Raw genomic sequence first — 19,163 nt, 5'->3', positions numbered from 1 at the left:
CTCCAACTTAACGCGTTTTGAATTACAACCACTCTGAGCTACCTGCTGTTGATCGATTCTTCTTTACATAAATTACCGATTTTTTTCTTCGTACTTTTGAGCTCTTGTGTTATTTAATTGAGAACTTTTCTCTGTAAACGCTTGAAATTAGTTATTTTGAAGTATCACGATTGGAGCTCACTTGGACAAAGAGTATAGTCGACTTGACTTACAACGCGGATGAAATGGACAAAAGGATGGCCATAGATCATAAATGATTAATCGGAGACAGTTGAAAACACGCAGCCTCATTCATTCACACATGGAATAAACAAAGAGCATTTGCCTTCCTTTGGCGGCGTAAAGTGGCCACAAAGCGACTTAATTGGACGCACGCGTGAATTAACAAGTCTAAAGGAACTGGGTTGCTAAAGACAAACATGAAAACATGAAATGGGAATACGTCGGCAACGATCTTAGTGATGGCGTTCCATATGAAGACCCTCTTCGGTTGTGTCTCTGCGATTTCATTGATATGCATCATTTTTTATGGAATGAACAATCTGCCGTCGACAGCTCGCTGTCCTACCGTAGAGCGCAAGTAAGTGATATTACTTCTCATATAGATCTTGCTAGAAATAAAGATATTTCTCCAGATGAAGTCAATTTTGCCCCCCTTTATTCCATCGACAGGAAATTAATAATATTTTACTATCCCTACAGGTGTTAATCTTTGTCCCAGATTTATCGTGCAGCTGCAGTTCGAAAGCTATATAAGCAGTAATTTTAACCTCATTCCAATGTTTTTTCAATGCGATAATTAACTTCCAGGAATGTTGAACGATTGGAAACTTAATTTCGAACGCTGTTGTATTGGGTAAAATTCAGAATATAACGTCTTTAAAAACATTCCGATAATTAATTTTCTACAAATTTACAAGGATACCGCAGAACTACAACTGTTTCAATCTCATTTCATGAAGATGAATTAATATTTAAGCTTCTCAAACCTCCTTGACTTTTGCTCAAAATATAGTCAAACTTTCGGGAACAACAATCGTTAGCAGTGGTTAACTCATTTTATAATTACCTCCTTTCCTTTCAATTATTTTATTACTTATTGTAAAAAATCAGGAATTTCTATTTCTGGGATAAAGTCACGTACATGCGTCTCGATATTTACATTTTGAATAAATAGAAATCCTGTCGATTGGAAGGTGATTTAAAAATAGGAGAGAGTTTTCTTGGGTCATGTGAACAGGTTCTACACAGGAGTTTATTCTCTTACCTTCACTCTCTCTTGTAAAAAACAGACGATTTTCTTAGCTTAGAAAATAAAATTATTACTATGGATAGTACATTACGTGTCTAAAGAGAAGAGGCTAAAAAGGCAATGATACACTCTGATAAGGAATTACGTGTGATAAATTGCACGAATTAGGTAACAACCAATAAATGAAATATTAACTTTTCTTTCTTGAAATAGGATAACATCCACAAGGAATTTGAAGTTCGAAAGAGCTGACATTTTGTCAGCTGGAGAACGAAAAGCAGACCAAACAGAGTATCGGTTTGTAAATATATCATCACAACCAGAGAACCATCCAAGCTTGAAGAGTCAAAAGCCGCCAAAACATCAGAAAGAGCAAACATGCTCCCCGACAAATCATGTCCTGTTTCTAAAAACTCACAAAACTGGTAGTAGCACAATCACAAATATTCTTAACCGATATGGAGACAAAAAAAACTTGACTTTTGTGCTACCGAGGCAGAAGCAGCTTTTCACATTCTTGTGGCCAGCAAGATTTCGCGTCTCCTACAGTGCACCTTTGTACAATTTTGGGGCAAATATTCTCTGCAATCACGCGAGATTTAACAAAAGACCAATGAATTATATATTTCCAAAAGTGCACAGTCGCTACATAACAATACTCAGGGATCCGGTTTCCCAATATGAATCTGTGTTTAATTTCATGCATTTTGCGAAGCCGTTAGGTTTTAAGGACGAAGAAGACCCCCTTGGAACGTTTTTAAAATTTCCGCCACCGTTTCAAGAGATAAAACCTTTGATGAAAACAACTTTGGCCCTTAATTTAGTGCGCAACCCGATGCTTTTCGATCTTGGTTTGGATTTTCGATACTTCCAAAATGTGACTGCGGTTAAGCGATACATAAATTTCTTGGACAAAGAATTTGATCTGGTCATGATTCTAGAACATTTCGATGAGTCCCTGTTGCTTCTAAAACGACTTTTGTGCTGGGAGTTGAAAGATATTTTGTACTTCAAATTGAACGAGCGGCAAGATAAGCAGAAGCAGAAAGTTATAGATAAGGAAGTTAGAGAGGATATAAAGAGCTGGAACAAGGCCGATTTTATGCTGTATCAGTATTTCTATAGAACGTTCTGGAAAAAAGTCAAAGCTCAGGGACCGAGTTTTCAAAAAGAACTCAGGATTTTTAAACGTAGAAAGGAAGCCTTGTCAAGAGCTTGTCTGCAAAAAGGAAACTTCTTGGACGAGGCGTACACTGGAGTTTACGTAAAAGGCTACTCCCTCAAGAAAAACGTCCCCATGAGGAAGAGAAAGCTTTGCGAAAACATGATGAAAAATGAAATTTCGTATGTAAAATACTTCAGAGAGAAGATAAACAATCAAGTGAAGAAAATCGAAGAACCAGACGAGTATCTTGATGATCCTAAGAATGACTGGGAAGTGGCCAGCGATCTGGAACATGATCCTATTCTATCAGGGGTTGGATCAGCCGATGCAGCTCCTGTTGTGCCAAAGCCTGACTCCTTGCAGGGAGGGGAGACAAAGCCATAGAACAAGTTCCATGTGAAGAACAAGTGCAATCTTAGAATTGCAAGTCAAGATTGTTGTAAATATTTTACCACAGCTATGTTACTATTTTTTAAGTTGAGCTTGAGAGGCACGTGGGTTGCGTTGTTCAAAACACAATTAAGCTAACCGTGGGTTAACCGACGATTTCTGATTTAGTCTTAATTTGTAGCTTTGCAGACAACTTTAATTGTTATGTGTTTCCCTCAGTTGCGTCTTACATCATCCTCTTTTTCGTTCATATCGTCTTTCGGCATTTCACGATAAATCAATGACAAGAGTTAATCCTTGACCAAACCAAACCTAACTAATAGACGCTTAAGTTCATTCCCTTAATCAGTCAACCCTTCTCAGAAGACGATCTTTTTTTTTTCTTTTTTTTTTTTAACAGACCATTTGTGGAGCTACACCTGAGTGCAACATAGTTTCACGACTGACATTGCAGTCCTAAAGGGACTGAATTATGCAGACATTTTAGTGGTTCTTACTTACGGAATTCTGGTGGATAGACGTTTTGACAATTTTTTTTTCTTAATTCTGTACATGTAAGTCAAAAGTTTTCCATGTTTTCCAGATGAGGTCAGAGTTTACCTTTTTATTGTTCTTACCGTCGCCTGTGATCTACCACTGAAGATACTTAAGGGAACACAGAACTTCTCGTTAAATGTTAACCCTTTAACTCCCAAGATCTGATTGTTAATTCTCCCCTCCATCTGCTACATATTTCCCTTTAAATTAGTTACAAGAATTTGGTGTTAGATCAAGATAACAACTTCTACCTTATTTGTTTGAGTATTCTCGTTGACTTTTTGCTGGATAATGTATGAATATTATAGGGAGATGTTAGCTTTACGTTGATAACTTCTGGGAGTTAAAGGGTTAAGTCCGCTTTGAGAGATAACAGTCTTTAAAGTTTATTTTGAAAGAAAAACTTAAAAACTAAACAAAGTTCATTTACTGAAGTATCACTGCTTCCAGTTGCAACTGGGAACCTGCGAACCTATATTCAAATGTACCAGAAACTTCTTTTTTTTCATTGTTGATCGATGGTAATGTAGGAGGATACGTTTAACTAAAACCACATACAGGAGAACTAAAACCACATACAGGAGAGAGAGAAAGAGAGAAAGAGAGAGAGAGAGAGAGAGAGAGAGAGAGAGAGAGAGAGAGAGAGAGAGAGAGAGAGAGAGAGAGATTGAGAGAGATTGAGATTTTTAACAAGTACTTGAACTAGTCTGCTGCTCCTTTCGCTGGCAGCTTTCTCATTTTAAGGAGTAAGTCTTTCTAAGAGGACACGTGATTTTCTAATGTTCAAAACTGAGCATGAGAGCAATGTAGTCAGTTCTAACACGGAAGTTTTAGACTTTCTTTCACGCATTTCTTAAGGAGAGGTACCCAATGGATACAGCTGTTTGTTTTCTTCAGCCGTACATATGTTGTCAATAAGGCGCGATCCACACCACGAATGACAGACCATAAAATTTTATCATCAATAATTGTTGGCTTTCACCGCGATGTGAAACATAAGAATGTTACAGTTTTAATCATTCTACGGCTACATTTTGATAGGAAGCAGCTCTATTTATTTGTTTTCCATGAACTGGTTTCATTCGAGTACCTTTTTAGAAATCGTTCTGGCTCTTAAACGTCGCGTTGATTCCAAATTTTGGTGACCCATCTAGGTTGACATATTTTGTTAATAAGGGTCAGTGCATGCAATCAGTTAACAAACAGAGAAAGCTGTAATTTACCATTGTACACCTCTTATCTGTTTTAAAATAATAATTTTAGCCATGGTCTTTTCCGGTAAACTGCAGTTTTGGCAGCTGCTGAAACGAAGCCTAATAAAAAAGTTTTTCTCAGCTTGAAGATTGCATTACAGGGTATCCATTGATATAAATACTTCAAAAGTTTCTTTTTATCCCATTGAAAGCCCTGTCGTGGTATTCCATTCAGCCTCTCTTTCTCCCTTGCCAACGACTACGTTTAACAAGAGACGAATGAGGTAACATTCCGTCAGTCTACATTTACGATGAAATAAGATAGTTCTTTTCTCAAATTTTCCACTTGTAGGGAATTACAATGGTAACAACCAGTACCTGTTTTTTCTATAATTTCTGCTTCTTTTCCGGATGGCCTTGCGTGAGTTTTCTTTATTTTTTTCCCAGATACTTCTGTCAAACAAATCTAGCCAGTTTAGACTTTGTACGAGCTTCAACCCACAAAATGCGTGACAGTTCTCTTCTCCTTGGTCTGTGCATTGTTCTCATCCCCAAGAAGTGCGTGACACCGAGCGCCGTGATTCCCGCCAAAACGATACCCAGCATTAACCAGCCTCCGATCTGTTAACCAATAAAAACTTAGATCAAACTTACAAACTGGGGTATCAGTAACATTCAAGCACTGTCCCAAGTATTTTGGACCCCGAGTTAATTCGACTGAGTTACGTGGAAAAACCACTATAACAATCACAAAAGAAAACGTTACCAAGGGCCAACACAACTTTGCACCTGAGTAACGGAGAAATTAGCCAATCACTGTACTTAGGGGTTCCAACCCAACGCCATAGAGGACAGCGTCGGTTTTGTATCACTTTTTTGCATCACTTTCGACAATCGACCAATCGCTTGAATGGTTTGTTCCTAACAAGTCTTATTTAGGTGAAAACTTTTGCCCTCGGTGTACAATTTAATTTGAAGCTAACTAAGCTCTTTTAGTCGATAGTAGTTATGTTTTTACCTCATTTCCACTTGTCCAGTTTTGAAGATTTATCATTCATATAAGTGCAGCCGAATAAAACATTGACGCCTAATTCGCTTGCTTCAATTAAATACACGTACATGCTGAGTTTGTAAATACATCTTAGGGTAATGTTGCTTTCACAATTAGAATTTAAAAGCATTAAGGAAAGTTTTTTCCATCATAATGGTTAAAATTTTTTATCGCCGCCGCGGCTTCCTTTTGAACGTTTGTTGAATGTTTTAGCTCTGTATTAGAACTGGTTCTCTCTTGTTCAGATTTGTCTACAAAAGCCGCAGTTTTTCTTCAAGTTTTTTTTTTTACAACGACGAGTGCGAGGAACATGGGCCACAAATTCAATAGGACCCGTGGTTTCATTTTCAAGTTTTTCGTTTTTACCCCCTAAGGGTTATTCCAAAGACGAAGATTTAGGAGCTCCAGTCAAAACAAGTTTGTGAATTTTAAACTGATTATATATAACAAAACACAAAAAGAGGAATAAACACTGTAGGGGAGGGCAAGCTGATTTGAATTGACGCCCACTCGAAAAGAAACTCAATCCAGGGTTGCCAAATGAACCTATTTTTTGTTGTTGTTTTTTTGTTTTAAAATAATGATCTTTGGATATTCAAAAAATGTTCATATCTGACTTCTTATTTCATTTAATTTGATTCAAAGGAAGAGCTGCCCATTCGAAAGACCAGATAATTTTGTTCAGTTAATAATTAACAATGTTTGAAAACAATGACTTTTTCTCGCCAACTTTGAAGAAAAATCTACATTTTTAGCATGATGAGAGGGTATGAATGAAATAGAAAAGGATTTTTTTAACTACTGATGAAACTCCCATTTGAAAGTAATATCTTAAAATAGGTATATTCATCTATGATTCACTCTAAGATTCGTTTAAAATTGAAAGAAAAAAGTAATTTACTTCTATGGCTCAGTCCTAATGCAATTTCAATATTCAATACACCCACACAAAATGAACAAACGTTCTTTCGTAGCTATTCTTAAATTTTCCCTTAAACTTGTGTATAGGTGAGGTTTATGAGCATAGGTAGTATCTTAACATTTTTCAACTCCTCTTCGATAGAGGTTTGTAAATGAACTTCGAAGGGAGTACCACAATTTGAAAAATTATGAATACACTAAATTTCATGCATTATATTTGATATTTTCATTGAATAACATTTCAAGCTGTGCGCTAATTTCTTGTTATACGAGGCATTTCATGACTAAAAACCACACAATTTAATTTCGCATTTTGTCAGACCCACCTTAAGATAAAATGACGAATATCTATCGACAAATTTAGGACAGTCCTCGTTACGTTCGCGGGAACATCGACGTCTCTTGACCAAACTTGCATTTACAGAATTCCGATTTTCTATCACTGATGTCGGAAAAAAGGTCGTCGTAAAACCAGATATATGTGAATTGTTTGCTTGTTGGCTTTTTCGGATGGTGGAAACATATCTGGTCGTTTTTCTGGATGAAATCTCCGCAGTGTTTGTGGTTTTCGGAGAGGACGTTGACGAGGTTGTAAACGAAATCACGAATTGACTCGAGATAATTAAAAATAGCACTCCAACGTCATACTCTCGATATCCAACACGCATTAATCCCACTGGAAACATTTCAGCTTATTTCTTTCTTCTCCTTCTTCTGATTTTCACCAGGAATAGGAATATTATTAAGTCTAAGCGAGCATCACCAACTGAATAGAGCGACAGCTGGTAGCTCTTTTACCATAAGCCGATGCTTTGATTGAAGCTCACTCAAAATGCCCTCTCGAAGCGCAATTCCTTTTAATGTTGTTGAGAGGTTGTCGCTTTAGACTGTACAAGCCAGATGTGCTTCCGGGACATTAAATTCAGTCGAATATTCATGTTTTCAAAGGAAATATTTACATTTTTTTTTGACAGATGATAATACACTGGTTGATTTTAGCGTCTGGAGGAGATAAGCACTTTAGTGGCATCCTTTTATCTTAAATGTTTAAAGGGGAATCAGATTTACTTTAGGGAAAAATTTAAGAAATCAATTAACGAGACTTTGAAAATTTGACCCTCGGTGTTTTCTTTGGCCATTTCAACCGGCTAGACACGTTTAACTACAAACGTTTCGCTGAAATTCAATTTAATGAAAAAAAATATGCAAGGCTTATTATTTCTGCTCTCCATTCTCTATGATCTATGCTTGTCTGTTTTCGTTTAATTTAAATCAGAGTGGATACTGATTCATGAAAAAGCAGTGGCCCTTCTCTCTGTAATATGTTTTTAACGATTTTGTGTAAATTGAAGTGTAAAATTAGACAAAATAATTATCACTGTGTCGAATATATTTTCTTCAGTTGATAGCTTAAGATCTTGACAGTCGTAAAATAATTAGTAATGGCAAAGCGTAATAAATACCCTTCGAGTATATTCTTTGGAGTCCGTTCATCCCTGCTTAATTTCGAAAATTTTTCTTTCTTGTAATAACATACTGCCTCAGATCTGGAAGACACGTTTGTTCCTTATCTGTCAGCAAATATAGTAACTTCTCTAAAACATTTTTGGTAACACTCTAATGACGTAGAAGGATAAAACCGTACAAAAATTGAAGCATCAGAAAAATATTATCTTTTTTCCGTTATTTTATTGCAGTACACGAGAGGGTCAGTTATGAGAATGATTCGATCCTAACAAGTTTTATTTTAAAGCTCATCCTATTGCATATCAAAGAATTTGTTAATACTGATAATTTGAAGATTATAAAAACATGTAAAAACTATTGTTAAACCAATTCAGTATTCCTTTTTCCTCTTCTTTTAAAAAAATAATAACTGCAAAAGATCTTTCTATACGAGAAAAGCGAATAACTTAGCATAGCAAGGGAAGTAACAAAGGCTTCAAATTCCATTTTCCTAGTAAATTATTACGTCACGCATCAATAACGCTATATTGCATAAATCTACTTGTAATCTACTTTTAGGATGTAATAAATTAAATAGCGACTCGAAGCTTTTAAACATAGCAAATAAATATCTTCTAAATCTCACAATACAAAAAAAAACTGATAATCTTTACTCTTTCTCTCTCTATCATTAAATTTATCGTATTTCATAATTGTTTCTTAATTTCTTTGGATAAGGTTAGCAAAAGAGATAAAAGAGTAACTGAATTTAAAAAAAAAAAAGGCATTTAGTAAACACTACCCAACTAGTCTCCGTACAGCCGTTGTTTAACCTTGTCACACAGACACACGCTGCGTGACGTGATCAAACACTTGAGCTGATGGGAAAGAACAATTACGCGCAATAACGCAACGGAACAAATGAAAGAACTCTTCCTTTTCTAGGTTCACGTTTGTGACAGATAAGATTTACGATCTCGCTATTCATGTTAGAACAGCTGAGGCTGTGATCGGCTAATAATTTATTAATTTGAAATTATATATTAAATTTGAAATGCTTGCCAAAATCTTTCTATGAAATTTTCGAGTAATTTCGAGTAATAATGAGTTCTAATAAACTCTAGCTGCTGTCATTCTACAGATCAACCATCTAAGACGGATCTTGAAAGTTCCCTATAATCTCTTAAAATCCGGCACGACCGATCAAAATGAATTTGAGAAAAAATAGCAACAATGAGAAATACGATGATAATAGCAATACTCTACGACATTAAAAATAGATCTACTCAAAGTATCTTTTGTCCGTCAATTTCACCTCCTGCACGAGTAGACCTTGCACTTATTAGCACGTCTAATATGGCATCATTGTCATGTACAGGATTAACTTATGTGCTGCATCATTCAATACTGGGCTAAAATCAGCAGCTGCCGCTCATACTCGCGGGGCGCTTCTGTCGTTCGTTTTTGTCGCTTTAAGCCTTGCACCCTTTTGGATTTGACTCAGGAGTGCTCCTCGGCCAGAACTGCTCGGAGGTCTTGGTGCAGCTTTTTCTACAGGCACTGATGGACGTTTTAACCGAGGAGGGGGTGGAACTTCACTTGGGACAGGAGGTGGAGGTGGTTTCGGCGGATAAGTGGCCAGGAACTGAACGGACGGAACCCTTTTTTCGTCCACAGACGTGCGTTTGGCTTTTGATCTGAAAATAGAAAAACAACAGTTACAACGTGATTTGAAAGTGAGATGAAGGAGAATAATTTTTTCTCATCTATCATCAAACACTAAGTGGTGCATGGGACAGGAAAAAGTTTTCTCTATTCCTATAGGACACACCGCGAGGCTTGCTCCCATTTAAAGTTCACAGTCCTGACTTCAGCCTCTGCAGTCCTCTTTCTGGTGGACGACTAAACGGTTAACGCGCTAGACATCAGGTCCAAGTGCTGGGTCATTATGAATTGGGTACTGTAAATGGGTATATATGGGTACTGGAAAATAACCAGGGGAACCAGATTAAATACTAAGTAGGGGTGGGGGAGGGGGGGTAACCCGGCATACTTTTCAGGAGAAGGAGCAACACTCCTCATGACTTCACATCCCAGGAAACGGGATTAGCTCCGGCTAGAAGGGACACTTGGCAGACTCAACCTCTACCATTGTTTATATATCATGGTTTCATAATTATACTTGCTATTTTGTGATACTACGACACCAACCATTCCTGATACACTCATAACATCAGCACGTTGTACGGTGACAGATTAGGAGTTTCGCCAAAATTTGTAGCAAGATAACTTCACTTCAGTCAGTACAACATGTTCCAGCCAAATACATCTACTGTGCATATCAATAAGTCTCTTAACTTCAATGGTAACTCGGCGGTGACAATCACGTATGCTCTAAGACCTAAAGATGCCTCCTTCCTAAGGTCATCAGTAAGACGTTCGCATCTTAAACAGGATTACAATGCATAACTCACTTGGAAGAACTCTTCTCCTTCTTAACTGCTTTGCTGTCGTCTTGTTTTGATTTCCTCGAGGACATTTTTCGTTTCCTTTCAAATGAAGGGGAAAAAAGAAGTCACAAAAACAAAACCAAACAAAATAACAACAACTAACTTTGTAAGATATCAAAGTACTCTGTGAGCAAACTCGTGAATTGACACATGATTTTTTGGATTATGTTTAATGTTATCAGGTTTAGGGAATTTTGTGGTTGATTGTCATATCTAGAGTACGAGCAGTAGTTCAGTGTTCGCTAACGTAGCAAAGAAACAAAGTAACGTTGGGATAAGAAGGCATTACAGTTGAAATGATCATGCTATTGCATTTGACAAGGGTGGATAATGTCATGTGTTTTAAACGTTTATCATTTCTGTTTCTGGTTCAAAAGAAAAGGTTGAAAGTAAATGAGCGTGAAAAGTGAAATTTACTGTCTATCATTGTAAATATTAGAAAATCAAGGCAATACTTTCTTAATGAAAACATTAACGATTCCCTCTTTATCAAATGAGACAAACGGGAAGGAGTTTTGAGTGATATAACTAAAATAAAACCGCCACCGTCATTTTGGATCTCCGCCTGGGTAGATTTTAGTCACGTGCTAGGCAACGTATAATCAATAACAAGATAGAATTTCATTTCAGCCCTATTTATCAATTTTGTGGTGTATAACTTTCGCATTTCAGTACGTGATATGTATTTTGAATCTTTAAATTGTCTTGAAACTTAAAAGAAAATTGTTCTTTAAAAAATTACTGGAAATCGGTAGCTAAAATTGTTTGCTTAGGTGTTATTTGATTTTCGTGTTAACTTGTAATTTCGTTAGTCGCCGGCATCTTCCGTTGTTTCTCACAGGAAAAAACACACGATACGAAACATAATGATCGATTTTGTCCTCAATCTCACGCCGTAACAGAAAAAGCTTTTGAACATCTGTAAACTCCGAGCGCTTCGCTGTAAGTGATATTTTCAATGAATGTTCGGATTGTTTTCAAGTTCAAGGATTATAAATTACAATTTTATGAAAAACGAAGGTTATTCTGTTATTTCAGTTTGAATCCTTGCGCCGCTTGTTGAAACTAAAACGAAAAAAAAAATTATTTTAAGATTATCATTGGCTTCTTTGTCACCCCACCACTATTCTTAGCAACAAAGGTCGCAATTTCGTTTGTTTATTGCTCGCCAAAAACTATCAAATGCACTCAAAAGCCTAAAATCGAAAAAAAGTTTACAGGAATCGACCAAGCGAGCGAACGAGTGTCATTCCCCACATCGTATCTACAACTCGCTCTTGCGCATGCGCGCAATTCACGAGTTAAAAATGTAATCATCTTTGAGGTACAGTGAGAATTTTAAGGAGATGCAAGCAAATTGACAAGGGAAGAAGAGGAACCCGCGAGCTATGGAACGAATAAACTTAGGAAAGAAAAAGAAAGGAAAAAAGGAACAAATGAACGAATAATAAGCTTTTATATCTAAAGACGTTAATTTCTCTTTTAATTCGAGAAGATTTCAATATTAAATAGTTTATTACAATGGCATAAAACTGTTCAATAATTTCAGTTGTACCTTTGTCTTTCTTCGCCATCATTCCTATATAGTTTAAGGAGTTGTTTCACATTTGAACTAAATCGGATCTGAACAAAGAGAAAAGTTCAATTTACAACACTAGGTATTTCAATGTATTTCAATGTGAGAATAAGGCATGTTACAGTGCATGGAAAAAGACGAATGGGAACTAGTCAGACATGAAAAGAGAAAAGAAAATGCCACTCACTGGACCAGGGTTAAACTTTTTAAGTCCACTGACATCACCTCCTTGGAAGAATGAATGAGCTAAAAGCTAAAAAAAGAAAGAAAAATGAAAATTGAAAAAAATCAAATTTAGTATGCAAAGTAATCCTCTATTGTTTTGGTTTTGCTAAATGAAAAAAAAAAAAAAAGAGTTTCTTTGATTGGTCCAAATATCTCTTATCACACCACCGATAAATATCACTCCTATCTTCCCCTGCTTCAGCCTGGTAATATTATTAACTTGCGTTCTCATTGGCTCCTTGCGATATTTAGCTTTCCTTGGATTGGTCACTCTGATTACTTATTGCTAGTTTATCAAGCCTCCACCCAAAAGCCCTCTAGTAGTGAGCAATAATTGTGTAAGACATACCCAAACCATTCACCTTTTGAAATGTTTTCCCATGATACGTGTAAGGATCAGCGGTAGCAAAGTATCTCATGAATTAAAATTAGAATTCCCTAGTGTTTTCAGTGCATCTTGCATGCCGGCATCAACAACAGGAGACCATCATAGAACAAGATTCATACTTACCTCATCCAAGGTTGGATACATTTCGCTCTCATTAAAGAATAAAAAATTGATAACCTGGAAAAAGATTGAAGACAGTGTCATTGGGTTTTCTAAAAGTACATTCATATCATTTCGTGAGAATGAAAATTATCTCATCAGTAAAAGGTTCAATCTCTATGCTGGAAAAATTAGTTACAAACCTCCACAACTGGGGTGTTTTTAAAGTTTTTTAGCTGTTCTCTCCTTGGTTCTGCTGTGGTCAACTCCCACCCGGCCAGCATTTCATACAGCAAGTGTCCTGTGCAGCAAGTATACGAGTAATAGCGTTTATAAAGGCGAAAATCATTTTAGAATATAAGGGGGTGGAAGAGGTGTCGTAAGACAGAATAAAGTGCAAACACAACGACCAAACAGAAAAAAAGGAAACACCAGAGTGAACCACCAAGACCCAGAGAAGATAAGTTTAAATTGTGTGAAGAGGAGGAAAACTTGCTTAATCCACAAGTCCTAGCTTTAGTTTTTCGTCAGATATTTGTCCGAAAAGATAGTGCGAGTTTTCTAAATCAACCAAAACTTCTTAATGAAGCAACAACCATTCAATCTTGGATTACTTTAAATAACCAATTTAAAAATGCTCTTCAATTCATTGGCAAATTGTTAACTTCCACCTTGCAAACTCAGCAAAACACAAATACCCAGCCTAAAATAAGGTTCTAATCAGTGCTGCTGCACAAGTGGTGAAAACCACAAGACTCGAGACCAGGAGAAAAGTGTGCGTGGGTGCATGGAGTTTGTGAGGGACCTGAGAACCTTTTCGGAGCTGCTCATAATCTACTTAATATTAGAGTATACTGAATTCTTCAAAACCAGTAGTGCATCCTTACCAAACTGAATAACTTCAATATCATCGTCTCTGTTTTTGATAAGCTTTTTAATGGTGGGATAAAGCCTTGATTTCCAGCCAAACATAGAATTTTCAAAGCCAGAGAGCCTACAAAGAGAAAAGGCAAGTAAACGTTGACTTACTTGACAATGCACGGTCAAGATTTTGATAAATTTGCATGTGCCACTCTAATTTTACACAATACACAGTTCAATGCTTCCCTCTTGCATGTAAACACGTTGGTGTTACCAAAAAAAACCCAACGCTAAGTAAACAAGAAAGTGTACAGACGTGACCGCCTGCTGAAGTGCTACAGTACAAGTAGGCAACTTGTACAAAAAAGAGAGATTGTACAATCAAACATTGACAAAAGTAATTCATTTCAATAATTCACCCTTTAAACCCTAAGAGTGACCAGCATCTAATTTCTCCTTACAGTATCACCTCTGAATCATACATTAAGGTCACGAGAATAAAGGAAATGATCATCAGCGATAGAAGCTTTTGATTGGTAAACAAATTCTCCTTGTCAGTACCATAGGAATTGTATAAAGAACAGTATGGGGAATATGCATACTGATGTCAGGGTGTGCAGGGTTAAAAGAACAATGAAGACCTTTGTAATATGATATAATTAATTTTTTTTTTCTGTGGAAAGCTGGAAAGTTTCTGCCTGAAATATCAGTGAATCAGTTTGGAAAATTTACGCCATAATGTACTTGTGAAGAACCTTCGTTGACTTACTTAGCTGTTCCATTGATTATAAAGACATTTCCAGAGTGAACATGACCACATGTTGGGAAGCCTTTATCTCTCAGATAAACCAGCGCCTATTCATAAGTGAAAAGTCAACATGTAAAGTAATAAAACTTGGGAGCTGGCCTCGGCAAACAAACACAAAACGGCGCTTTGCAGCAGCCTGACTTTTACCTCTAAGACTTGTCGCCCAAAATTACGAATTTGTGTGAGTGAAAGAGCTTTTCCCCTCGCTTGGTACTTTTCAACCCAAGACGACTGAGGACGAGACTGAAAGTAAAATATGAATTTTAAGTAACAATGATGCATGAAAACTAAACTAAACACAGAAACTAAAAACAAAACTAAACACAGAAACTAAAAACAAAACTAAACACAGAAAAACCAGACAAAATCACTAAGCTAAAAGATAATGATTGAGCTCCTTTAACATTCCTAATCAGATGTTGTAATGGGATTAAAACATTTTCTGTTCCCACCTACAGTGTAGTTATTCCCTTTAGCAATCAGCTTTGTATTTTCAAAGTCAACTTGCACATTGTAGAGTTACACTGTCTCCTTTTATTCAAGGTGATAAAGCATGAGCGAACCATCTGCTCCATGAGGGCATAAGGTGAGAGTGAGGTAAAAAAAAGGGAAGAGCAGGAGGCCGGACAACTTTCCTTTCTTTTCTTCCTCTCCCAGCTCGTCACTTTTTTTGCTCACTTTTGCCCCATGCCCTATGGCTGCTTCCAGTTCCATTATGCTTCTCCTGCTTGTATGGGGGAAAAAAGCAAAGGCAAAAGGTCAACAGAGAGTGGAAAGTTCTTTACCAAATTTGATTTAAAATATAGTACAAACTGAATTCATTAAGATGTGATTTTAAGTTTTGGAGGTCAGGGGTGGAGAAGTTTTGAAACATCAAAAAGTTAAAGACAAAAAAATTCTTATAAAAATACCATGGCCAAGAATGAGCTTGTGACATCAACCAACTAAACATTAAAAAAATATATGTGCATCATGGTAATAAAGTTACACTGTCTCATTACCCACATACCCCATATATAAGATCTTTTAGTGATCCAGCAGATCTGTAAGGATGGATGAACATCACTAGGTTGTGACTAAATACAAAATCAATATCCATCAATGGAAAGAGGTAGGGAAACTGTTGAAAGAAAGTAACATCCAAAAACATGTTAGCAAAGTAGAAGTGCAAACGCACAAGTCACATGTACAAAGCTGCAGATTGAAGCACATATACAGTATTATGTTAAGTTTATCATTGATAATTAAAGTATTGTGGCTGTCCTTTAAAGAACTTCTTTACTGTAACTAGAACTAAAAAGTAATAAATGTTTCTCCTCTGTGGAATCTGAGTTTTCTACTTGGAGGCAAATAAGGTATCACTGATGGAAGTGATCAAAGTTTTTTAGCAGCAAATCAAAGCAACTTCCTTGAATTTTAATTGCCATTGAAAAGCTTGAGATTAAAATGCAATACAAATGAACTCTTAAAAAATTTATATATGATTTGCTTGGCCAGTTGTAACTATACATGGATGCCTTGATTTGAATAAAATACAAACCTGCAACAGCGAGAACAGCTCTTTCAAAGTTTTCTTTGTGGCCTTGGTAAAGTCAATCACAGTTTGTGAGCTCCAAGGTGTCATTGTTAACACTGCATTTATGGCTTGTTTACTGTCCTTTACAAGGAACCATTGTTTATTTACTCTGCTACCTGTGGAATTGTCAAGGATATGAAGGAGTGAAACAGCTGTTGGAGACAACTCCACCCTGAACAATCCTTTAAGTGCTTAAAGTACTTAAAACTTCCTATGTTGAATACAAGCTGTTAAATTGTATGGCTAGTAAAGTTAACCATATTTTTATTGTTTATCACTTAAACATTGGTCTCTTATTTATCCAATTTCTTTCAGTATTTATCATCCCCAGTATACTAGTACTAACAGTTTTTATAAACTTAATTTACAGAGATGAAAACTCTTCAGTTTCTTACCCATATCTGGTAGATGATCAATAAAACTGTACTTTTTGGAATCCTTTAAATAGTAATAACAGTTCAGCAACACTGCATCTGTAATATCAAGTTTAAAAACTCATTGGCCTTTTTGGATTAAACAGGAAATCATAAACATTAGTTAGTTCCCTAACTTTCACTTAGCAAACATTTTCTACACTGTAATTAAAAACAAATTAAACCTATAAGCTAATACTACACAAAAAAGTAAAAAATATTCTTTATATTGTGGCTGAAATTCATATAAAATATACCAAAAAAGAATAGTTAAACTAATAATATCAACCCTTAAACTTCCAGCATTTGATTGTTAATTCTCCCCTCTAGCTGTTATAAATTCCCTTTTAAATTAGTTACAAGAATTTGGTGTTAGATCAAGAGAACAACCTCTACCTGATAAGTGTGAGTATTCTCATTACCTGTTTGCTAGACAATGAAAGGATATTACCCGGAGATGTTACATGTTAATCACCTCTGGGAGTTTAAAGGGTTAAAAAGAAATACCACATATAAACAGGCTACACATTTGATCAAAATCTTATCATAGAAATCTCAATCCATGTCTTTGGTCAGGTTTCACTGCTGCATTTGGCAGGCTGACTTGACTCAAAGTAAACATTATTTTAAAACATTGACATGCATAAAATTTAATCATTTTGTTTATTATTTTCATAAATTAAACACAGTTCTTGTACCTCTTTCTACACTCTTCTGAAGTCTTTTCTCTTCATCCCATTTCTCAATTAATGATCTATCCTCTTCTATGCCAATCTGGCTCACATAGCGATTCCATCTCCTTGAACCATACAAAAATGAACTTATCAGTCACCAAATTACAGACTTATTCATTTGAAGATCCATTGACCAAAACATTTTTCACCCTTTGGTGCATGACTAGTGTGAAGTACAGTCATGTAAATTATTCTGGGGTTTTTAACTTAAAATTCTTAGAAATTTCAAACCGCTTGGCAATGCTAACACTGTCCACTGAATGCAAGTGGTTCTTACAAACTACACAAACTACACAAATGTAATTTGGTTTTATCAACTGAGCTGATAAATAATGTTAACTGGCCACCAAATAGAGCCTCTAAAGCTGATGTTTGGAGCATTATCCCTTAGTTAGAGCTCTTCATTAGCCCTTTGGCTTTAAGGTGTTTAAACATCGTCATTTGGCTGAGGAATATATTTCTTCACAGCCCTCCAAGCAGCATCTGCTTTGGTCACCCATGGTGACCTAAAAAATTTTGGCAAATTAATATGTAACTGTAATCACCAATTTTCCAACCTGTGTTGAAGTTTTAATTTTTTATGACTTAGTTTGCATGGTCTGAAGTCAAAGAGATATGAGATTTTTTATAAAATGTTACTTATGCTCCATAACTTTCTCCTTGATTTTTTTCCTTTTATACCAGCCATATATAGGCCATAAAATAACTGGTATGGCCAGCCATCAAGCACATTATAAAGTAATAAACAAATTGCCTTTTTCTTTTTCTGATATTATTTTGCTGGCACCTGAAATTTCAATTCAGGCTCCTTTTTTATGATGTTAGGTAACCAGATGACCACTAAATGGGAAAAAAAGAGTTTGGAACCCTGTTTAATGAGAACCACATCCTATCTTATGCTTTAGAGAGCAATTAACGACTATTACAATAACATCAATGGTGGGGTTCAATTTTATCATTGGTTCAAATTTTCTTTTCTTTTGTTTTTGGGTATTGTAACGTATGATAATGAGTTTGAAACAAAGAAAAATTAAATTTGAACCAAGGATAAAATTGAACCACAACATCATCAACAATAATAATTACTGAAATAACAATAAAACAATCAAAGAACCAACCTGCGTTTACAGAGAATCCAAACTATGATGATTAACAGGAATGCAATGCCAAGAGCAATCAGGATAGGAATCTAAAAAGACAAATTACACCAACAGTCAGCCAATCAATGAGCAGTGTATGATATTTTTCCTGACTGAATTCACTCAGTGTTCTAAAAAACAAATTTTTATGACAGAAGGTGCAGTCTTACGTTCACAATATCATACAACTGACTGTATTAGAAGCAACACACAAATTCATAGTCATATGCACTATTTCCCCTTTTTAATTTCAGCTGTTAAAAGTCTCATCACCTTGCTTTGATTTGTACAGCACTTTCCAAATTCTTGATCTCTTTGCTTGTTTGTAAATGTGATCTTTCTTCCGTCATAATTAAATTTTTTCTGTTTCGATTTGCACCATATACTTCTGCAAATATACGCTCGAATTGTTTCATCAATGTGACATTTCTAGTAATGCACAAGAAAAAAATGTGCATTTAATCACTTATTGTTAACGATGCGTCGTTATACCTTAATTTAAGTTTAAAAGCGCCCTTGATTACGAAAATTTTCCTATTGAAAAAATATTTGCATTCATACGCTGATCCATTGTTATTGCTCCTTGTGCAGTACATGTAGTTTCACAAGACGTGCATTAACACGTACCCAAATATGATCTCCCATGTAATCCGCAAACGATCCCATTTCGTAGCCAGGTACTACACTTGTTAAATGAGTCACCCTATAAGTGCATGATTGAGGCCATTTCGTTTTTAAGCAATATAAAGCATAATTCCAGATGAACAAGTTTTAACTGACTTTCATCACAGTCAAAATCCGCCAGGCGTTTGTACGTCATATGAATGTCACGTGTTCGGGACTTCCGGGGGAATCTTCACTGCTGTTACACTCATTGCA

The 19,163-nt window shown here is 36.0% G+C and overlaps 3 protein-coding genes across 3 annotated transcripts; 1 reads left to right on the top strand and 2 right to left on the bottom strand.

Moving 5' to 3' along the window:
- The first annotated feature begins 355 nt into the window (after positions 1–355).
- Positions 356–4,006, top strand: LOC131794686 (galactosylceramide sulfotransferase-like). Its single transcript, XM_059112221.2, has 2 exons — positions 356–580; positions 1,466–4,006. Exons 1-2 carry the CDS (start codon positions 462–464, stop codon positions 2,799–2,801), a joined length of 1,455 nt encoding a protein of 484 aa, XP_058968204.2. The 5' UTR covers positions 356–461; the 3' UTR covers positions 2,802–4,006.
- Positions 4,007–4,041: 35 nt separating this feature from the next.
- LOC131794746 (uncharacterized) lies at positions 4,042–7,357 on the bottom strand. The gene is made up of 2 exons (XM_059112292.2): positions 6,836–7,357; positions 4,042–5,158 (listed from the first exon to the last, which is right to left on the bottom strand). Exons 1-2 carry the CDS (start codon positions 7,193–7,195, stop codon positions 4,994–4,996), a joined length of 525 nt encoding a protein of 174 aa, XP_058968275.1. The 5' UTR covers positions 7,196–7,357; the 3' UTR covers positions 4,042–4,993.
- A 363-nt stretch (positions 7,358–7,720) lies between these two features.
- On the bottom strand, positions 7,721–19,079 carry LOC131794748 (slowpoke-binding protein-like). Its single transcript, XM_059112295.2, has 15 exons — positions 18,912–19,079; positions 18,264–18,334; positions 17,110–17,210; positions 16,394–16,471; positions 15,963–16,114; positions 15,432–15,542; positions 14,570–14,665; positions 14,384–14,469; positions 13,641–13,747; positions 12,957–13,054; positions 12,778–12,831; positions 12,229–12,294; positions 12,021–12,088; positions 10,430–10,504; positions 7,721–9,652 (listed from the first exon to the last, which is right to left on the bottom strand). The coding sequence occupies exons 1-15, from the start codon at positions 18,948–18,950 to the stop codon at positions 9,388–9,390; spliced, it is 1,467 nt and encodes a 488-aa protein (XP_058968278.2). The 5' UTR covers positions 18,951–19,079; the 3' UTR covers positions 7,721–9,387.
- Positions 19,080–19,163: the final 84 nt, after the last annotated feature.

The sequence above is a fragment of the Pocillopora verrucosa genome, chromosome 4 (assembly GCF_036669915.1).
Source record: "Pocillopora verrucosa isolate sample1 chromosome 4, ASM3666991v2, whole genome shotgun sequence".
NCBI lineage: Eukaryota > Metazoa > Cnidaria > Anthozoa > Scleractinia > Pocilloporidae > Pocillopora > Pocillopora verrucosa.
Note: the sequence above shows the minus strand (reverse complement) of the source record. Positions and strands in the feature narration are given on the sequence as shown.

Excerpts from the sequence above, each read along its gene's own strand:
- LOC131794686 (XM_059112221.2), top strand. The coding sequence starts at position 462 with ATGGCGTTCCATATGAAGACCCTCTTCGGTTGTGTCTCTGCGATTTCA. Across the intron at positions 581-1,465 it reads TGTCCTACCGTAGAGCGCAA|GATAACATCCACAAGGAATT; the intron begins GTAAGTGATATT and ends TTCTTGAAATAG.
- LOC131794746 (XM_059112292.2), bottom strand. The coding sequence starts at position 7,195 with ATGTTTCCAGTGGGATTAATGCGTGTTGGATATCGAGAGTATGACGTT. Across the intron at positions 5,159-6,835 it reads ATTCGTCATTTTATCTTAAG|ATCGGAGGCTGGTTAATGCT; the intron begins GTGGGTCTGACA and ends ATTGGTTAACAG.
- LOC131794748 (XM_059112295.2), bottom strand. The coding sequence starts at position 18,950 with ATGGGATCGTTTGCGGATTACATGGGAGATCATATTTGG. Across the intron at positions 12,832-12,956 it reads AAAACACCCCAGTTGTGGAG|GTTATCAATTTTTTATTCTT; the intron begins GTTTGTAACTAA and ends ATCTTTTTCCAG. Across the intron at positions 12,295-12,777 it reads TGTATCCAACCTTGGATGAG|CTTTTAGCTCATTCATTCTT; the intron begins GTAAGTATGAAT and ends TTCTTTTTTTAG.